This window comes from Durio zibethinus, chromosome 16 (genome assembly GCF_047325235.1).
Source record: "Durio zibethinus cultivar Kanyao isolate XHJ-2024 chromosome 16, ASM4732523v1, whole genome shotgun sequence".
NCBI classification, from domain to species: Eukaryota; Viridiplantae; Streptophyta; class Magnoliopsida; order Malvales; family Malvaceae; genus Durio; species Durio zibethinus.
Window position 1 is genome coordinate 24,183,959 of NC_143177.1, and position 18,336 is coordinate 24,202,294.

Here is an 18,336-nt window from a genome sequence, read left to right on the forward strand (position 1 = left end):
ATCGAGAATAAATATAATTATTAAACAGTTTAATTTTAGTAAAATTTTTTAATATAATGGTAACCGAAAATGATTTACTTAATTGAAAACTTGATTAATTTTAGCAATTCACATATACATTACTAAAGGTTCATTTGAATAAATGATAAGATTAATTTCGATGAAATTAAAAATAATAATAATTATGATTATAATTATAATTAAAAAAATATTATAGTTATGATTAAAAAAATTTTCATAAAAAAATTTATATTAAATAAATCTCATTAAAATTAATATTTAAATTCAATTAATAAATCTAATAGGCTTAACAGCATGAAATCCAGTCCCCATTAAAGAAATTATTCATCCTTGTATTGCTTTTCTAGATGCAACACCAAAATTGGCCAGACGAGATCTAAGAGACAAGAAGGGCAATTTGGTCACAAAGATGTTCACTCTACAGTGCAAAGAACAAACTAGTGCAGATTAAGTTGTAATTATAAATGAACTTTAGTGGCATTTCCAAACCTATTTCTTTATATAAAGACTTTTGCCACTCAATTTTCAGCAACGACAAAAGAAAATTGGGCTTACTCAAGCAAATTCAACAACAATGGCAATGGCTTTCAAGATGGTATATCCCTTTTTCTTTTTCATTTTTTTATTAATTTCATTTTACTTTAATTATATGTGATTCAGTGTTTTTGGGTGTACGATTGATACTATAGGCTACAACTGGGATGTGGGTCGCTGATGAGTGCAAGAACTCGTTCATGGAGATGAAATGGAAGAAAGTTCATAGATATATAGTGTTCAAGATCGATGAGGCATCAAGGCTGGTGACCGTCGATAAGGTCGGCGGCCCCGGCGAAAGCTACGATGATCTAGCTGCATCCTTGCCCACCGATGATTGCCGATATGCTGTGTTTGATTTTGATTTTGTCACCGTTGATAATTGCCGGAAAAGCAAGATCTTCTTCATCGCATGGTCCGTCCCTCTTTCTATTTCCTTACTAAATTATTGTTACATATTTTTATATTCAAGACCGTCAAAAATTGAATTTTATTATTAAAATTAAAATTTTTTATTTTATCAATAATCATTAAAATTTAGATCGTAAAGTACTACACGAACCGATCATTTTGTCCTTTCTGACTTGGAACTTTATTATATAAACTAGGGTAACATGAATAGTAATTAGCATATTATTAATTTTCTCTAGTGGGTATTAAATAATAGCAAAATAATTGAGATTTTTATTAGTATTTTTGGGGGGGCAGGGATAAAAAAAAATGGTAGATTCAAATTTCATAAATTGGAATCTAAGCATCTCTATGCTTTAGGAATATATTTTATTTCTAATAATTCATATAATTATTTTTAAAATAATATTTAACAAATTTGGAATAATTTGATAAAGAAAATAGAGATTTGGTAGCTTAGTGTCTATATGCAAGTGAGATAGCTCACCTTTCATTAGACACTTCACCTTTTATTTTGTTTGATTTTCTTTTAGTAATCCTAAGTTAGGGTTAATAAAATTGATGTTACTTTTATTAATTTTGGATTTTAGGTCTCCAACAGCATCAAGAATTAGAGCAAAAATGCTGTATGCAACATCCAAAGATGGGCTGAGGAGAGTGCTAGATGGCATCCACTATGAAGTTCAAGCAACAGACCCAACCGAGATGGGGATTGATGTGATTAAGGACAAAGCCAATTAGGATTAGCTATATAAATCATGTTTATGAGCATCTTACTTTTATTTAATAACTCCGATAACATGTGCTTTCTTTTTTCTTTTTTTTAGTTTTTTTGAGCACTAATGGAAGTTAATCTTCTAATTTGTAATAATATTTTGATGTTCCATGTTTGCTAATTTGAGGACAAAGCACCCATCAGTTCCACCTTTTTCTGCAACCTTTTTTATCATGGAGAAGGTAAAAAAGATGGAATTTTTTTGGTTTTTTTTTTAATAAAACACCAAATCCCTCAATGGGGTTTTTGGTTTTCCTCCATTTTCACTTTCACTAATAAAATACTAACTAAATTAACCTGCAAGAATCGCTTGTTGGGAAATCAAGTCCTACGCTGACCTGATCCCTGGTAGCAAAACTTGTTCATTTATGGGGAGAATCATCCTTGTTCATCTCTTTGATCCGACTTTTCCATCTCACTTTCTATTTTCAAAGTTTAGCTCAGTTGATTCTTGTAAACATTTTAAGAAACAGCATCCAACAGATTTATTATTTAAATCATAGCATTTGAAAAGCTTTCTTTCATCCCAAGTTGCGATCATCATAAACAATCACTGCTTCCCTGCAAGATTTGCCAGATACTCGAAAATGTTTCTTACACAAGCGTAAGAAACATCAGCTTTTATGCTGATAGGTAAGGGTAACCCTCTGTGCTTGATTATGAGCATGCTATTCTGTCAAAGAGGAAAAGCTGGAGAATTAAAGCTGTGTAGTGTTAAAAGAAAGATGGCAAAGACGTGAGAAAATGAAATAATTTTAGGTATCAAAAGTGAGTTTTTTGTTTGGCAGACCCCCAATTACCTAGCTCATGATGGATTGTATTGGTGACTGGTCCTTATAGATAATGCTTCCAAGTCTCCCCTGCCCTGACTGGGAAACTAAGAATTTAACAGAGATTGGCAAAATATCCAAAAAAAAAAAAAAAATGATATTTACAGGTAGCAGTATTCATATACTCACTGGACATGAATCGAGGCATCTAGCTCTAACAAGTAATGGCTGATAACTGTATTTTTGAGTTGTCTTCAATCAGATTTTCAAGAAGTAGTAACTAAAATTTGCAGACAGATTATTAAATATGAAGATTCAATCCACACAAAAGCTAGAAATTAAGTCATATTTTTCATTCACAGTTGGAGAATGGAGAGCTCCACATGCACAAAACTTTTCAGATTTCAATATTATTACATCCATTTAAAAGATGCGTGAAGAACTCATTGTTCATGGAAAGTAAGTTTGCTCAAATGGGAAACAAAAACTATTTGACTTCTGAGGTTGCAGCAGCAGAAACATCCTAATCTTTGAAAGAATAGATAGGTTATCAATTCCCTGAAGATGGAAATGGATGTCATCGGCCACAATTACCAGAAATAATCATAGTTTGGCACAGAACTCCTGATGTTCTCCTTTCCTGTCTGTTTGCCTTTTTGTCTCATCAAACTTACCATGATCAAGCTGTTAGGTAACCCTTGATTTTGGCTACGAATCATAGATAAAGTTTGTAAATTCAATGATAGAGCATCTTTTCCCTTGCTTTAGTTTCACTGATGATGCTTATAATTAACCTCTAATGCTTCAATTAGAGCACCATTATAGGGTAATCCTTTTGCGATCATATGCTCCATTTCATGTTTCTGTTGCCATAATTGTACATAATTATTATATATAACTATGATTATTCTAAGAAGTTATGGGTTAAGGGCTTCTAAGAATATTGACTTTTTACAGATGATGCCTAAATTTGTTTGGCTAAAATTGGCATTGCTCAATCAAAAACATGATTTGTTTATAAGCAGACACCAGCAACCATCTTTAATTATAGTCGTTCCAGGCTCCAGCCAGACCATATAAGAAACCGAACCCAGTTGAAGCTAAGCAACACATAGAACCTTAAGGACCCGACTATCAAGCTGAACTTGTCTATCCATTATATTGGGCCTTAAGTTTCTTTCTTTTTCATTGCAAATCTTTCCAAATTTCAGGATTTCTTTTTAAAATTTTTAATCTACTTTTAATTAACCTCATCTTCTATCTACTTTATAAACAATATTGTTGATAATTATGTTAAATGCATTCAAATCTAACTATACAAAAACACAGTTTCACACAATACATGAAACAACTAGTAACTAGAAAACCCTTCTAGGGTTTGACTAGAGAGATTAGTTATAGGCTGCCAAAAAAGAATCATTTCCAACATGAAAAAGGAGCAATGTCTCCTTTAAACTGTGTCTGTGATGTGTAAATTGTAATCCCATTATAAACTGTGGTACTATCTCTCAAGGGGGGCCCAGGACAAGAGGTTATAATAACATGGCGCTTGAACGTCGGCCCTATTTTCATGTCTTCCATCCCTGGGGCTTCTGCTCGCATGTGATCTGCTACAGCCTGAATGGACATCCCAACAAACAAATCTCTGCTTTTCAGCATCAACAGACAACACCTTTCGCCCCAAGTAAATTCCATTTCCACCTTTTGGTTTAAAAAAAATCAGAGGTGATGATGACCTTTTAGAAATGAGGAAAGATATTCTTGAAAGCATCTTCGAAACCCCAAACAACAAGCTCTCGTAGCTCAGTTGGTTAGAGCACCCGTTTAGTAAGCGGGAGGTCTTGAGTTCGACTCTCAACGAGAGCAACCCTTCGGATTTTTTTCCTTTTTTTTTTTATTAAATTTTACAACTTTAATTGTCAAATGATGAGTCAGGTACCTTTACAGCGCCGAATCGCCAACAACAGACACTTTATACAGCTCACAAAATCAGATGATGTCAGCTCAAAGCAGGAGAACAGTGGGACCCGCTTGTTGATTATCAAAATGATCACATGTTCACTGATGCAGAGGCAATCTAATCTACGCCGTCCATTCTGACGAATTTTGTGGGCCAGTCAAAGGATGGCCTGCATGTTTTATGTTAGAAATATCAACCGTTGGATACTTTTTTCGAATGTTGCCAATTTATCTTATCTACCTACATTTCCTAAAACAGAAGCTCTCCAGTTTATCTTGTCTGTGTCATGTCTCATGTTCCCCCACTGATGGTTAACAAACATAGGCTCACAGATTTAATTAGCTATGCTCTTCACGCGCCCATTGGCCACGTACAAAACAATTTCTCGTTAATATTTTTTTTACTTAAATTGTTTTTAATTATGATAAAAAAAATTGTACTTCGGCTTAAGAGCTTTAAAACTAGATTTGCATTGTAATTTGCAAGGATTTGAATTAGGTATTTATATTTTTATAAAAAAATAATAATTTTAAAAATTAAATCATAAATTTATTGAATATTATAAATTTTAAAATTTAACTTAGTTTCCTTCAACCTTTTGTATACAAAATCCTTTGGTATTCGTCAATTGCTTGACTGAATTCAAATACATATTGCCTATGTCGGTTGAGAGTTGATATTTGCATGAATTTTTTTTTTCCAATGAGACATAATCAGTTTGGTATGCCTCTCATAAAATGTGTATTCAAATTCATGCGCTGATTAAATGCAGGGATTTTTTTAATTAAATTAAATTAATATTTTATAATTAAAAATAAATTATATTTTATAATTAAAAATAAAAATAAATAAAATTTTTCACTATTTTATGATAACGGAAATGGTGATTTGGGTTGTTAAACGCGCTTAGGTCTGCTTTTTGGTTTATTTTGGGGTTGGAGAATTAAAAGCCTGCCCCGTTGCAGTTTTATAGGCAGTCGGGGAATTATTAGATTCTAATCATATTATTATCCGTCCGATCAAGCATCAGGGGTGACACCCCACTAATCCAATGGTTATAATTAAAAGTCATGTGCCTTAAACGGTGAAGATTATTTTGTCACATTATAATTTAAGCATAATCACTGACCTACCCCATTCCTTTCCTAGAAATAATAGAAAGCGACTCGCAGCATTCCCACAACCGTCGCCTTTTTTTCTTTTTTTTTCCCACATAACCGTCGCTAAATCTCAAATCTCTTTTAAACAGTGAAACGAAGTCGTTTTATCCTGAACTTAAGGATTAATTGATGGTTGAGATAATAATAAAAAAAGAAAAAGACAATAACTAGTGATCTTCATTATATCAGTCTATCTCTGTCGGTAAGCGAACACTCAGACTCACTTCGCTCTTTTCAGTTCTGTGTCTTTCAATGGCTACATTTCTCTCCAGTTTTCTTCCTTTACTGGTTCTTTTGTTCATTTCCTCGATTTTTCCTAAATCGTTTTCCACTGATTCAACGGTTAAAACCTTCATCTTTCGTGTTGATTCTCAATCAAAGCCGTCCATTTTCCCCACTCACTATCACTGGTACACTTCCGAGTTCGCCGAGCCAACTCGAATCCTCCATATATATGACACGGTTTTCCATGGCTTCTCCGCCTCTTTAACTGAAACCCATGCTGCTTCCCTCAGTAACCACCCTTCAATGCTTGCTGTTTTTGAAGACCACCGCCGGGAACTTCATACAACTCGCTCCCCTCAGTTCCTGGGGCTACGAAACCAACACGGACTTTGGTCGGACTCTGATTACGGATCCGATGTCATAATAGGAGTATTCGACACCGGAGTCTGGCCCGAACGACGTAGCTTCTTAGACACGAATCTTGGACCGGTTCCGGTTCGGTGGAAAGGAGTTTGCCAAACCGGAACCAAATTTGCTGCTGAAAGCTGTAACCGCAAATTAATCGGAGCGAGATTCTTCTCTAAAGGTCATGAAGCTGCGGCGGGACCGGGTGGTCCGATTGCCGGCATCAACGAAACGATCGAATTCATGTCGCCGAGAGATGCTGACGGTCACGGGACTCACACCGCCTCTACCGCTGCCGGAAGACATGCATTTCGCGCCAGCATGGAAGGTTACGCCGCCGGAATCGCAAAAGGCGTGGCCCCGAAAGCGAGACTGGCAGTTTACAAAGTTTGTTGGAAGAATTCAGGTTGTTTCGATTCCGACATTTTAGCCGCTTTCGATGCCGCCGTTAACGATGGCGTCGACGTAATTTCGATTTCCATTGGGGGCGGAGACGGAATCTCTTCTCCTTATTATCTCGACCCGATCGCAATCGGAGCATACGGTGCGGTTTCGCGAGGGATATTTGTGTCATCTTCGGCTGGAAACAATGGGCCTAATTTAATGTCGGTTACCAATCTTGCTCCTTGGTTGGTTACCGTTGGAGCGGGAACAATCGATCGGAATTTCCCTGCTGAAGTCATCATTGGTGATGGGAGGAGGTTAAACGGCGTGTCGTTGTACTCTGGCGAGCAGTTAAAAGGAAAGATGTATCCGTTGGTTTATCCTGGAAAATCAGGGGTACTCTCGGCTGCTTTATGTATGGAGAATTTGCTTGATCCTAACGTTGTTAAGGGAAAAATCGTGATTTGTGATCGAGGGAGTAGTCCAAGAGTGGCTAAAGGTTTGGTTGTGAAGAAAGCTGGAGGAGTCGGCATGATTCTTGCTAACGGTGTTTCAAATGGCGAAGGATTGGTCGGTGATGCTCATCTTTTACCCGCTTGTGCTCTTGGGTCAGACGAAGGAGATGTGGTCAAATCATATGTTTCATCATCAGCAAATCCAACGGCCACCATTGATGTTAAGGGTACTGTCATTGGTATCAAGCCTGCGCCTGTTGTGGCATCGTTTTCTGGGAGAGGACCCAATGGGTTGAACGCTGAAATTCTTAAGCCGGATTTGATTGCTCCTGGGGTTAACATTTTGGCTGCTTGGACTGACGCTGTTGGCCCCACCGGGTTAGACTCTGATCAACGGAAAACAGAGTTTAATATTCTATCAGGAACCTCAATGGCTTGCCCTCATGTTAGTGGTGCTGCGGCTTTGCTTAAATCTGCACACCCTGATTGGAGTCCAGCGGCAATTCGATCCGCTATGATGACTACTGCAAGTATAGCCGATAATAAATTTCAGCCAATGATTGATGAAGCAACTGGGAAGCGGTCGACTCCTTATGATTTTGGTGCTGGGCATCTAAATCTTGGCCGTGCATTGGATCCGGGACTTATTTATGATATTACTAACAATGATTATGAAAACTTCTTGTGTGGTATTGGTTATAATCCGAAGTTAGTACAAGTTGTTACGCGATCGTCGGTGGTTTGTCCAATGAAGAAGCCATTGCCTGAGAGTCTTAACTACCCTTCAATTGCTGCATTGTTTTCAACCACATCAAGGGGTCCAACAAGCAAGACGTTCATTAGGACCGTGACTAATGTTGGTCAAGCAAATGCGGTTTACATTGCGAAGATAGAGGCACCCAAAGGGGTGACAGTGACAGTGAAGCCGGTGAAGCTGGTGTTCACGCCAGCGCTGAAGAAGATGAGCTTTTTCGTGACCATAACAGCAGATAGCAAGCACCTGGTGCTTGATGATGTAGGAGCTGTTTTCGGCTCACTGACTTGGATAGATGGGATCAAGCATGTGGTGAGGAGCCCCATTGTAGTTAGTCAACTCGATCCCTTGTAAACTAGTAACCTTGGGATTCGATCAATGTAGGTTTTGATCGACGAAAGAGTGAACTGCACTTTGTTCCTTTCTGTGTGTTTTTTTTCTTCTTTGGCAGTGGTAGGATTAGGAGGAAGGGCGTTTCAAAAACTGGATTTGAGGTTGGTTTAGTGTGAGTTTTCCTCTATATTTTCTTCGTTATCTCTTTCTTAATCGTGTATTTATAAACTTGAGAAGTTTATATATACAGAATAGTGCTAAGAAATTATCATACAGAAATCTTTACAACTGTAGAGCAAATATATTTTTATTATCGCATTCGGAGAGGATGAAGATAGCTGGGCTGATTGATCTTGCTTGTAAATTATAAATGTTGAGGAGATCACTTGTGGGGTCAATAAGGCGACTCATTGGTGCTGTCAATTTCATGCAGTACCGACCATGTGAACTGCTGGATCGCCATTCTCGCAGGAAACATAGCTTTGTCAATTCTGGATCTTTTTCATGGTGTGGGGTCTTGGTTAGCGATTCACTCGATAACGACTAATTAATTGTGGTTTGAATTTTATCACTTGTGCCTTGCTCAGCTGATGACTGTTCTTGGTTTGGCTCCTGGTGGCTCTAAAGCTACGAACTTATAGTAGTTGAAAAGGTTGTCACAAGTGATCAGCCTTCTATTCTTAAAAAAAACTTCCGGTAGTAGTTTTATTTGAATCTATTATATTAAAGTGCTCTTTTTTTTTTAATCAAACCATTTGATTAATTCAATTAAAATAACTATAGACATTCCTATTATGAAACACATTAGCAATATGAAAAGAACCTTAGTGTATAACATTTTTCTTGGTATCTTCAACGGATATATTAAGTAATATCAGAATATTCATGGGATTGAATCTAAATATCCCCGTCAGCATGAATGTTTTATATTTTTTTACATTTGAAATTATAAAAAATGGAATCTTAATTATTAAAGTTAAAAGCGTAATCCTTAACTAACAGTTTATGCGACAGCTGAATTAGGACCAAAGAATTGCATGGGCTTAAGTTTCTGATTAAATTTAGCCATTAAAATAAAGAAGATAAACTAGCCGTTTGGAATCTTGATTTTGTGTCGTTTAAACCAAACTGCCTCTTTACCCCAAAAAATTTGTCTTCCACTCATGGGCCATGGCTTTCGGCCATTGCCATTCTTCTTTGGAAGCTCAACAAGGTGTCTGCATTTCTTTCCTGGAGTTTCTTGAACAAGCATTGGACACTTTGGTCAAAGTGAACCAACCAGCCACCGCCCTTTAATTTCTATTCAGACAGGATAAGGTGAAAAGCACAAAAGATAAAGAAATTAAAGATGAAAACGAGTAACCCTTTTTCTCTTTTGCTAGAAGACAGTTTTTATCATTTTATCATTAATTTTCTTTTGGGTTGTGCTTGGTTTCATTGACAAGGAGTAGAAATTACACAAACCTCCATAGATTTCCATGATCTTTGCTTTCAATCTAATTTTTCTGTAAGCTAATCCCATATACACCCTAACTTTATCCTTTAAAATTGATAGAGGAAACTGGAGAGGGTCCTATATATATAACTTCTATTTCTTTGTATGATCAGGCAGAAGATGGTGGGCTATAATCTTTCAAGGTGGAGGGTGACATTTCAAGTAAGCACTCAAAAGAAACAAACTTGGTGGGTCGAGCACATTAAATTTGTGCTCACCCAAGTCGCTGTTCTGCCATGTTGGAGACCTCTTACGGTCGGCCTTCAGTACCATGAAATAATGTTCATGGACAACTTGATTTGTGTGGGTAAAATTGCCAGGTTCTATACAAAAGACAAAGTCCAATCTGTTAAATTGTCGGGACACTTGTTTTTTTCTTTTCCCATTGATGGAATAGAAAGGCAGAACAGCCACGAATTGGGGCAATTTCCAAACTCGTGTTTGGCCGAGGGTCCTATGCTAAAAATAGAGAGCTCGTGAGGAAAGGATTTGCTTGCCAGTCTCAGCTTTTGTTTTTCACTCGAACATTGGATAAGGATGGTGAATTTCAGCAAATTTTACTCACAATAAGTGAATATCTTCGTCAACAATTAACTAGAGTTAATAGATTTAATTGGCTAAAGCTAGAAAACAAAGATTTTTGTGTAGCATTATAATTAATAGAAAGACCCAAAGATTGCAAGCACATGAAAAGGAGGATTCTTGCTTTCGACATGATCTTTACCTAATACAGCCTGCTCTAAAGCAGATTTATTACTTTTTAATCAAGGTCTTGAGGAGGTTATTATATTGTATTTTCAATTAAAAAAAAAAGGCTAGCAAAGCCTTTGGACAAACAGCATTTTACGACAACCTTTGGACTTATTTGAATTTCAACTTATTCGAATTGGGTGTGCATTTGAAGTGGATGCCACTAAAGATTCTATTGATCGAATTTATATCGATATAGTATTAAGTTTAAGTTTGAATTTGATTTAAAATTTGATGTTTGAAACAATGCTTGAATTTAATTGAATTTTATTTTCTTAATTCGAATTCGATTCGAGATAAAAATTGAGATAATCGAGCTTGTTCGATTAATATATAAAAATAAATTCAATTTTTATATTCGATAAAAATTTGATTATTTATGCTCAAACTTGAGTTTGAATTTGAAATATTTTATTAATTAAAATAATAAAAATATAAAAATTTGATTAATCAAGTTACTCGAACTTGAACTCAACTCGATAATAACTAAGTCGAATTCCAGTTTATTCATTAAAATAATAAAATTATTTTATTAATTAATATTTTACTTAATATTTTATTAATTAAAATATATTAAAATATAAAAATTTGATTAGTTGAACTATTCGAGCTCGAATTCGACTTGATGATAATCGAGTTAAATTCGAATTTTTTTCAAATCAAATTTAAATAATTTGTGAGTACTAATGTATTATTCATACATCTAAATACCACTCACTTAGATGTAATGATATTATTTTTTTTACTAAAAAATTCTTTATTATTTACTTCAAAATAGATAATCATAACTTAGAAGTTTTTTTATGCAAAAATAAATCGTATTATGAAAGAAAACAATTGCAAGTGTTAATTTAAATTTTAAATTTATTAGACATTATCTCTTAAAAGTGATAAAAATTATTGAATTAATAAATTGCACAAAGACAAGTTTACTTAGAATGCTTTTTTTAACTTGCGACGGTACGATGATTAGACAAATACTTAACTATTTACCACATAGTGGGATTTCAATAACGTGACTCAACTGTATGTAACATTAATGAATGATTAACAGAAGGAAAAAAAAAAAGGAAGCCATTTGACATTGTACATGTGAATGTTATTCGTATGTTATGGTTTGGAGGCTGAACATGTGTTTGTTAGTGGCTGGCTCAAGAAACCAGGAGTCGCAGCATTTCCTTAGCCTCGTAGCACAACGAGAAACGACTGCTTCGAGATAGAGATGGTGAGGTACGATTGCTGTGTATTCTTAACCTTTGTACCAATTTCGTTACAAATAATTTGGCAACTCCGAAAACCGTGCCAACATATGCCTCCTTTGCAGGTTTTTGGGCTAACTGGACATGAATTGGAACGAAGAATAGGCTGAATAGCTGCGAAGTTAATGAGAAATGCAGCTGATAGAAGAATGATGGAAAAAGTAGAAGATGGAATAAGAAGAGTAAAGGTCGGGTAACTTCCTTCTATAGGAAAAAGTTTCCTGAGCTGGAGGAACTTGAAGAACAAGATACCAGCAGCCCGAACGTAGTTCCAGTTGGCTGCCAGAGAATCCGATACCCTCATGCTTCAAATTCTTGCTAAACAAAGTACCAATGTGGGCAGAAGCAGAAAGAACATGATTTACCACATTATATATAGGACATATAGCATTAATGAGAGGGTTCAAAAAGTGGAGAGGAAGTAACTGGAAGGGCTTCGAGCACTCTAGCTAGGCGTGCGAGATTCGTGTGGATGGGGTGAGATTGACTTACCGGCTGCCAAAGATTTTGGTGCAATGGCGCCCCATTTTTGACTTAAAGGAGATATGAAAGCACGTGAATCCAAGGCATCTCCACAATCTAATATACCAGACATGGGATTAACCAAAGCTTCCATGTCCCACCTATAAAAAAGGGTTTTGGAAGCAACAGGTATACTTTAGTCAATGTGTTGCCTATAATCCTGGTTCAATTTATCACCTGCTATTGCCCAGAGTTTTTGCTGAAGGGCAATTCCTTTACACAGGTTATCACAAGGTCAATCCCATCACAGGAGAAGCTGAAAGAAACCCAAGTTGAACAGAGAAAAATTGAGAGTTGTGATGAGCATTGGCAGGTTCAATTACAGGAAAGTAAATTTCCAAGATTTTTTTTGCAGATAAGATTCGTATTATAGTGGTTTGAGTAAGCCATTACTGCTATATATGGAAAAAGAAGCAGATTGGATTTGTTTCTGGAGGACTGCCGAACTCTGAAGGTGAAAAAGATAGGCATTTCCTGGCAGCGATTTAATGATACATTTATATTGGTGCATCAACAACCAATTAAAATGTCCACTATCCAGCCTTACAGCTTAACCCTGTCAAGTGCAGATCTATGCTTGTTCACAGAAAAAATGAACAAGGAGAAAAATGACGAACAAGAGGAAAAATAAAAGGAAAGAGAAGCATATATATACATTTATTTTACCCAAAATAAAGTTCATGATATTACAGTATTTGATACCCGTATAAAATGCTAAAGAAATTTTTTAAAATGTTTAAAGATTCAAGCAATCGAGGTCATACTGATCTGTAAAGGTCATCGGTTGGTAATTGCTTATACTGACCTGTCTGTTAGTCTAGTTCAAGTTGACATGAGCTTCAAGACAAGACTCGAAATTTCTTTTCCTTGCCGTTGGTTCTGCAGATTCCAGAACTATCCACTGCTGACTTAAGCTTTAGTTGCTATGTAGTATAAGATCATCATCATCATTATTGTTAAATTGATGACAAGAAGACTTCCTCTGTAAATGTATTCTATAACAAACTCTAGGTTTCTGCCAAAGTTTTTTGGGAATGCCACCAAAACATCCTTGTAATCTGTCCATGCAGCCAGAGCTTTGCAGCTGCATCTCACTTCAATTAACGAGTATAATTGGAACATCAGAAAATTTTCTCACACATGGCAAATAATGTTTGGTAAGTATTCTTCCTGGGCATTTTATTCATACCCATTTATAATAGCATCCTAAAAGACCCATGTCCTTGAAGACAGAGTAGGCAAGGTCCATATATGAGACAATAACCCTAAAAGTGTTCTCAAACCCACAACTGTTGAATGTATGAAGTTTTACAGTTTTTGAAGGCTATAATTATTAATTATACCAAAACATCCATTGAATACATGCTATTTCTACATTCCTAATGTACTGACTTGTAAATTCTTGGGCTCTCATGACTCTTAGTAACTAGTTTTGAATGGCTTGTAAGTCTTGAGATCCAGAACAACTCCAGCTACAGAGCCAACTGCAGCAGCCACTGTGACAATGAAACAAGCCATGCTAATTATTTGGGGGGCTAGCCACCTGCTTGTTCCTCGTCTAATCTTCTTGTGAGATATATACATCTGAACAGGGAAACAAACAGTTAATGGCCAGAACCCCATAGCCCCCAAGGAATCCGACAACATCATTGAAAAATGGCATAAGCATAGCTATAGGAGTCGCCGTCACAACAGATATCATTGATTAAAGAAGAGCAGAAAAATAAGAAAAAGGAAAAGCGAATACTATAATAAAACGGCGGCGCTCTGAAGATTTCCACAGCACAGTGTCTTCTTGGGCTGTTTGGCATGTCCCCCAAGTTCTTTCACTCAAAAACACTCGTCTCACTCTTCCAACGTCGGATTGCAGATCAGAACCAGTCCAAAAGCAAAGACAGATCCTTCCTCACAAACGTATATTAATCTTGAAACATATGAACATATTTTTTTCTAATTGAAGAAAAATAGCCACTTTTTGAAATTTGAATGCTTGTAATTATGGGATTTTCAAACATAGATATTCACTATAATTTATTTGTTATTTTTGCTTACAGAACTGTTAGAAAGATTGTGTCTTTGGATGATCATATTGCTCTGGCTTGCGCGGGTTTAAAAGCAGACGCTCGCGTCTTGATAAATAGGGCTCGAATTGAATGTCAGAGTCATAGGCTTACAGTTGAGGATCCTGTAACTGTCGAATGTATAACACCACTTGAACTATTTTCTAAGTTGAATTTGCCTGTCTTGAATGGATGGTTTGTTCTATTTGCTTCAGTTTTTTTGTTGGTATTTACGGATATGAAATGCTCATTTAAGCAAGGCTGCTTTTAGGGCATCAGTGTTTAATAAGCATTCATTAGTTATACTTACGAGTAGAAATGTATGTGAAACTGTTTCTTCTTATCAAATATATTGTCTTATGTCAGAATTTTTTAGATTTCTTACACTGCATTTGATTTTGATGTTACTTACCATAATGGCTTGGTTAAATATATTATGTCATGCTGATATTTGGAGGGCTTTCACCAGTCTCTTGCTGGCAGTCGTCATGAGATCATCATTTGTTGTTAGTTTTCATCACCTTTTCCTTGTTTTAACTATGTCAATTTTCATTTTAAGTTTCCTAGGAAACTGAAGTGCAATGGAGAATGAATTGCATCTCAGACTGAGTTATCTCTTGAATTCCCTGGCCAAGGCCAAATGCTTTGTTCAAATTACTTCAGGTAATTAGTTTGTTCAAATTACTATGCATGCTTGATGTTTAGATTATGATCTGGTTAACACGGTTCTGTGCGTATTTTTGTTTGTCTCCATGGTAACTGCTTTATATATTGCTGTAACTGTTTGTTTTTGGTTAATCGGACAACATGCTAGCTTTTTTTCATACATGACCTGTTGCTTGAGTTGAGAATCAAAATCGAATCTGTTCTTTTGAAGCCAGCCACTTGATGTAGGATGAAGTTACCACTATTTCTAGTTTGAGGTTTATTATGATTTACGGAGGAATGCTTTTTAGTTTGAGGTTTATTTCTAGTTTGTGTCGGTTGAGTTATTGATCATGTTTGAGAGAATCTTGGGGCAAAATAAATTGCTCGGCATAATTTCCTTAATTAATTCTGCTGTTTTGTTTTGCCTTGGATTTTAGTATGGGATGACAACATTTGTGTTTCTTTTTTACCTGTATTAACCTGTGATTTATGTTCTCTGTTTCTCTTTTTTACTTCAACAATTAGGTTGTTGCGAGTGCGGGAAAGAACATAGAAGTTGCTGTGATGACAAAAAAGCATGGTCTGCGGCAACTAGAAGAAGCTGAAATTGATGCCATTGTTGCTGAGATTGAAGAAGAGAAAGCAGCTGCAGAGGCTGCAAAGAAAGCAACCCCTGAAGAAAGTTCAATTTCTCATATCACGTTGCCTCAGTTTGTCCTACAATATTTCTCCCTTGAAACGTTATTCAGTTAATGTATTTATCCGAAATTGTCAAGATTCAAATGGAAATTGTTAGCACCCAACAACCTGTCTGATCCATCATTGGGCCCAATTGTGGAAAATGGAGATAGTAGTAGCTGCACCCACGTTGCTAAGCACTTATTGGTTTTTTTTTTTTTTTTTAAATCTGAAATTGTCAAGATTCAAATGAAAATTCATCATTGTGACCCAAGGTAATAAGCTAGTTAGCAAGCAAACCAGTGCTTTAAAATTCAGAAACAGCCGAAGTTCTGGTTTTCACTTACAGGACCACAAAAACATCATTCAACAATACCAATAATTTTCCACCCACATTTTTTTTACCATGGAAGGAAATATCCTTGCAGGGCTCAAAAAGGTGATGGACATTTCCTTTGTTTTGGTTAGTGCAAATTCAAAACCTTAATGGATGAGAATCCTCAGCCAGATCTTGTCAGGTTTTCCTGTTACATTAAAGTTTACAACAGGAACCCTGAGATTTAGCAATCATGTTAGTATTACTTTAATCCTGTTTCGCACATGGCTAATGATTGGATTTGCAAAGTCTAATGTGCCATAATGACAAATGAAATCAATCGCTAACCATAATTCATAATCATCTCTCTGGAAAGTAAAGCAAAAAATTATGACTAAATTACAAACCAATCTTTTTCACATTTTGGACTAACTTAACCTGTTAAATTCGCTGAAGAGCAAACCTAACTATAAACAAATGAAGAATAAATCATGGGCTGTTCCTTTTTTAGTAAGGTTGTGCGATTCATTTTTTTTTTTCATAGACTTTGATTAGCCTCCTTCTAGAACCGTATTAATTGTGAGCAGCCCTGTCAAGTTAGGATTTGAAAATAAAAAACCAAATTGTAAATATTAAAATTTAAATTTTAAACTTGTTAGATAGTATTGTTGTTAACTAAAGATTGGTTAAGGAAAGGAAGATATACTGAGAGATTATCTTAGAATTAGATAACCAAACATTTCAAGCATAATTGATATTAGAAGTACCAATTAAAAAGACCAGATTTACTAACCAAAAACTTTAATGAACAGTTAATAAATCAATCTTGATCAAATGGTAAGAACACCAAGGAATATATAAGGTTCAAGTACTTCATAGTCAATTATGTAATGAAGAATGATTTGGTGGATTTGCCTTAAAAAAAAAGTGATGTGCCTAACTGGACTACAGTTCCCTCTTCTCTTTTGCACAGATCTAGGATTATAATGATAGAGAGCTGTTGGACAGGTAGGGAGATTTATGTGGACAACAAAGTGGAAAAAATAGCATGGGCATAATTGAGTAAGGGGAGGGCCCAAGACATTCATGCATTAGAAAAATGTATAAGAAGATGAAGCTAAGTTCAATATAAGGTTACATTTGTATTAAAAATAATAATAATAATTATTATTATAATTAAAAAAATTTTAAACAAAAAAATTTTTATTAAATTTAATTATATTACAATAAAAATACAAAAAAATTCAATAAAAAATCTTTGGCTTGGATTGGTTTAGGGTCCATCACCCTCAGACCTAACTATTTCAACCCTATGCATCTCAGCCACACACTATTATTTCTTTAATGCATATCCTCTTATTTTGGGGGCAGCTCACCAAACTCTGTTAACTTCTCCCACCAGCTAGGCTTTTGCTATCTTAAACCTTTGTGAACCATGTGCACCATTTGCATTATTCTTTTTTTTTTTTTTTTTGCATTATCATTTAGGATTAAAAAAAACAAAATTGAGAGCACATAATTTGCTAAAATTCATAAATCACAGTATTAATATATAGTTTTCTCATTTATTTTGTTGGAAGAATTAAATTTTAGATAATGTCAATAAAAAATTACTAATGCTTAAATATAATATTTTTATTATAAAAACGAATGAATTAATTAATTAGAAATAATATATACAAACATTAAATATTAATTATATACAAATATTAAATATTAATTATCAATATTTTAAATCAAAATAAAATGTGTCATATTTAATAACTTAAGATAAATAATTGTAAATTATACATTCAATGTGACTCTAGCAAACGATCACCGATAAGAGTTAAATTCAAGATATTTTCATAAAAAAAATATGAATTTTAACTAATTGAACGAATCACTTGATGATTAATAAATGATATTTAATAAATTATAATCTCCTTTTTTTTCAAAAGAAATTTCCATGAACTATTAACTATATGAAATGTTTAGAAAAACTTGTGAGCATATATTATAAGTTTATTACCTTTAACTTTAAAAAATACCATATTTAAGTAACATATAATTGACCATATAAAGAAGATATTTATGAATATAAATATATAAAATTAATTTTTTTTATGCATGCGTTCATGTAAAATGACCCATTCTTGCATTGAAACTCACTTCATAAATTTGACCTTAACAACATAATTAAAGGAATCTATGGCTTTAACTAAAAGCTCTAATAATTGAAGGAATTTAGAATTAAATTAAATTAAATTGATTCTTACAAGTTAAAACCAATTGTAATTATATTAATAAAATTAAATAAGAGAAATTATTGAATATATTAATAATGAAATTTTTTAATTTTATAAGCGAAATTTGGATTGTAATATATATTTTTTCGTATATATTTAAAATATAAAAATTTTAATTTTACAAAATAGAAAC

The 18,336-nt window shown here is 34.7% G+C and overlaps 1 protein-coding gene, 1 non-coding gene and 1 pseudogene across 3 annotated transcripts; all 3 read left to right on the top strand.

Moving 5' to 3' along the window:
• The first annotated feature begins 467 nt into the window (after nucleotides 1-467).
• On the top strand, nucleotides 468-1,862 carry LOC111297867 (actin-depolymerizing factor 5-like). The gene is made up of 3 exons (XM_022892457.2): nucleotides 468-616; nucleotides 711-970; nucleotides 1,557-1,862. The coding sequence occupies exons 1-3, from the start codon at nucleotides 596-598 to the stop codon at nucleotides 1,705-1,707; spliced, it is 432 nt and encodes a 143-aa protein (XP_022748192.1). The 5' UTR covers nucleotides 468-595; the 3' UTR covers nucleotides 1,708-1,862.
• A 2,441-nt stretch (nucleotides 1,863-4,303) lies between these two features.
• On the top strand, nucleotides 4,304-4,377 carry TRNAT-AGU (transfer RNA threonine (anticodon AGU)). The gene has a single exon. It is a non-coding gene; the product is annotated as a tRNA-Thr (tRNA).
• Nucleotides 4,378-5,685: 1,308 nt separating this feature from the next.
• LOC111297818 (subtilisin-like protease SBT1.6 pseudogene) lies at nucleotides 5,686-8,473 on the top strand (annotated as a pseudogene). The gene has a single exon (XR_016328789.1). The product of XR_016328789.1 is annotated as a subtilisin-like protease SBT1.6 pseudogene (transcript).
• The last annotated feature ends 9,863 nt before the right edge of the window (nucleotides 8,474-18,336 follow it).

Coding starts and splice junctions, on each gene's coding strand:
- LOC111297867 (XM_022892457.2), top strand. CDS start 596: ATGGCAATGGCTTTCAAGATG. Junction 617..710: donor TGGCAATGGCTTTCAAGATG/GTATATCCCTTT, acceptor TTGATACTATAG/GCTACAACTGGGATGTGGGT. Junction 971..1,556: donor AAGATCTTCTTCATCGCATG/GTCCGTCCCTCT, acceptor TTTGGATTTTAG/GTCTCCAACAGCATCAAGAA.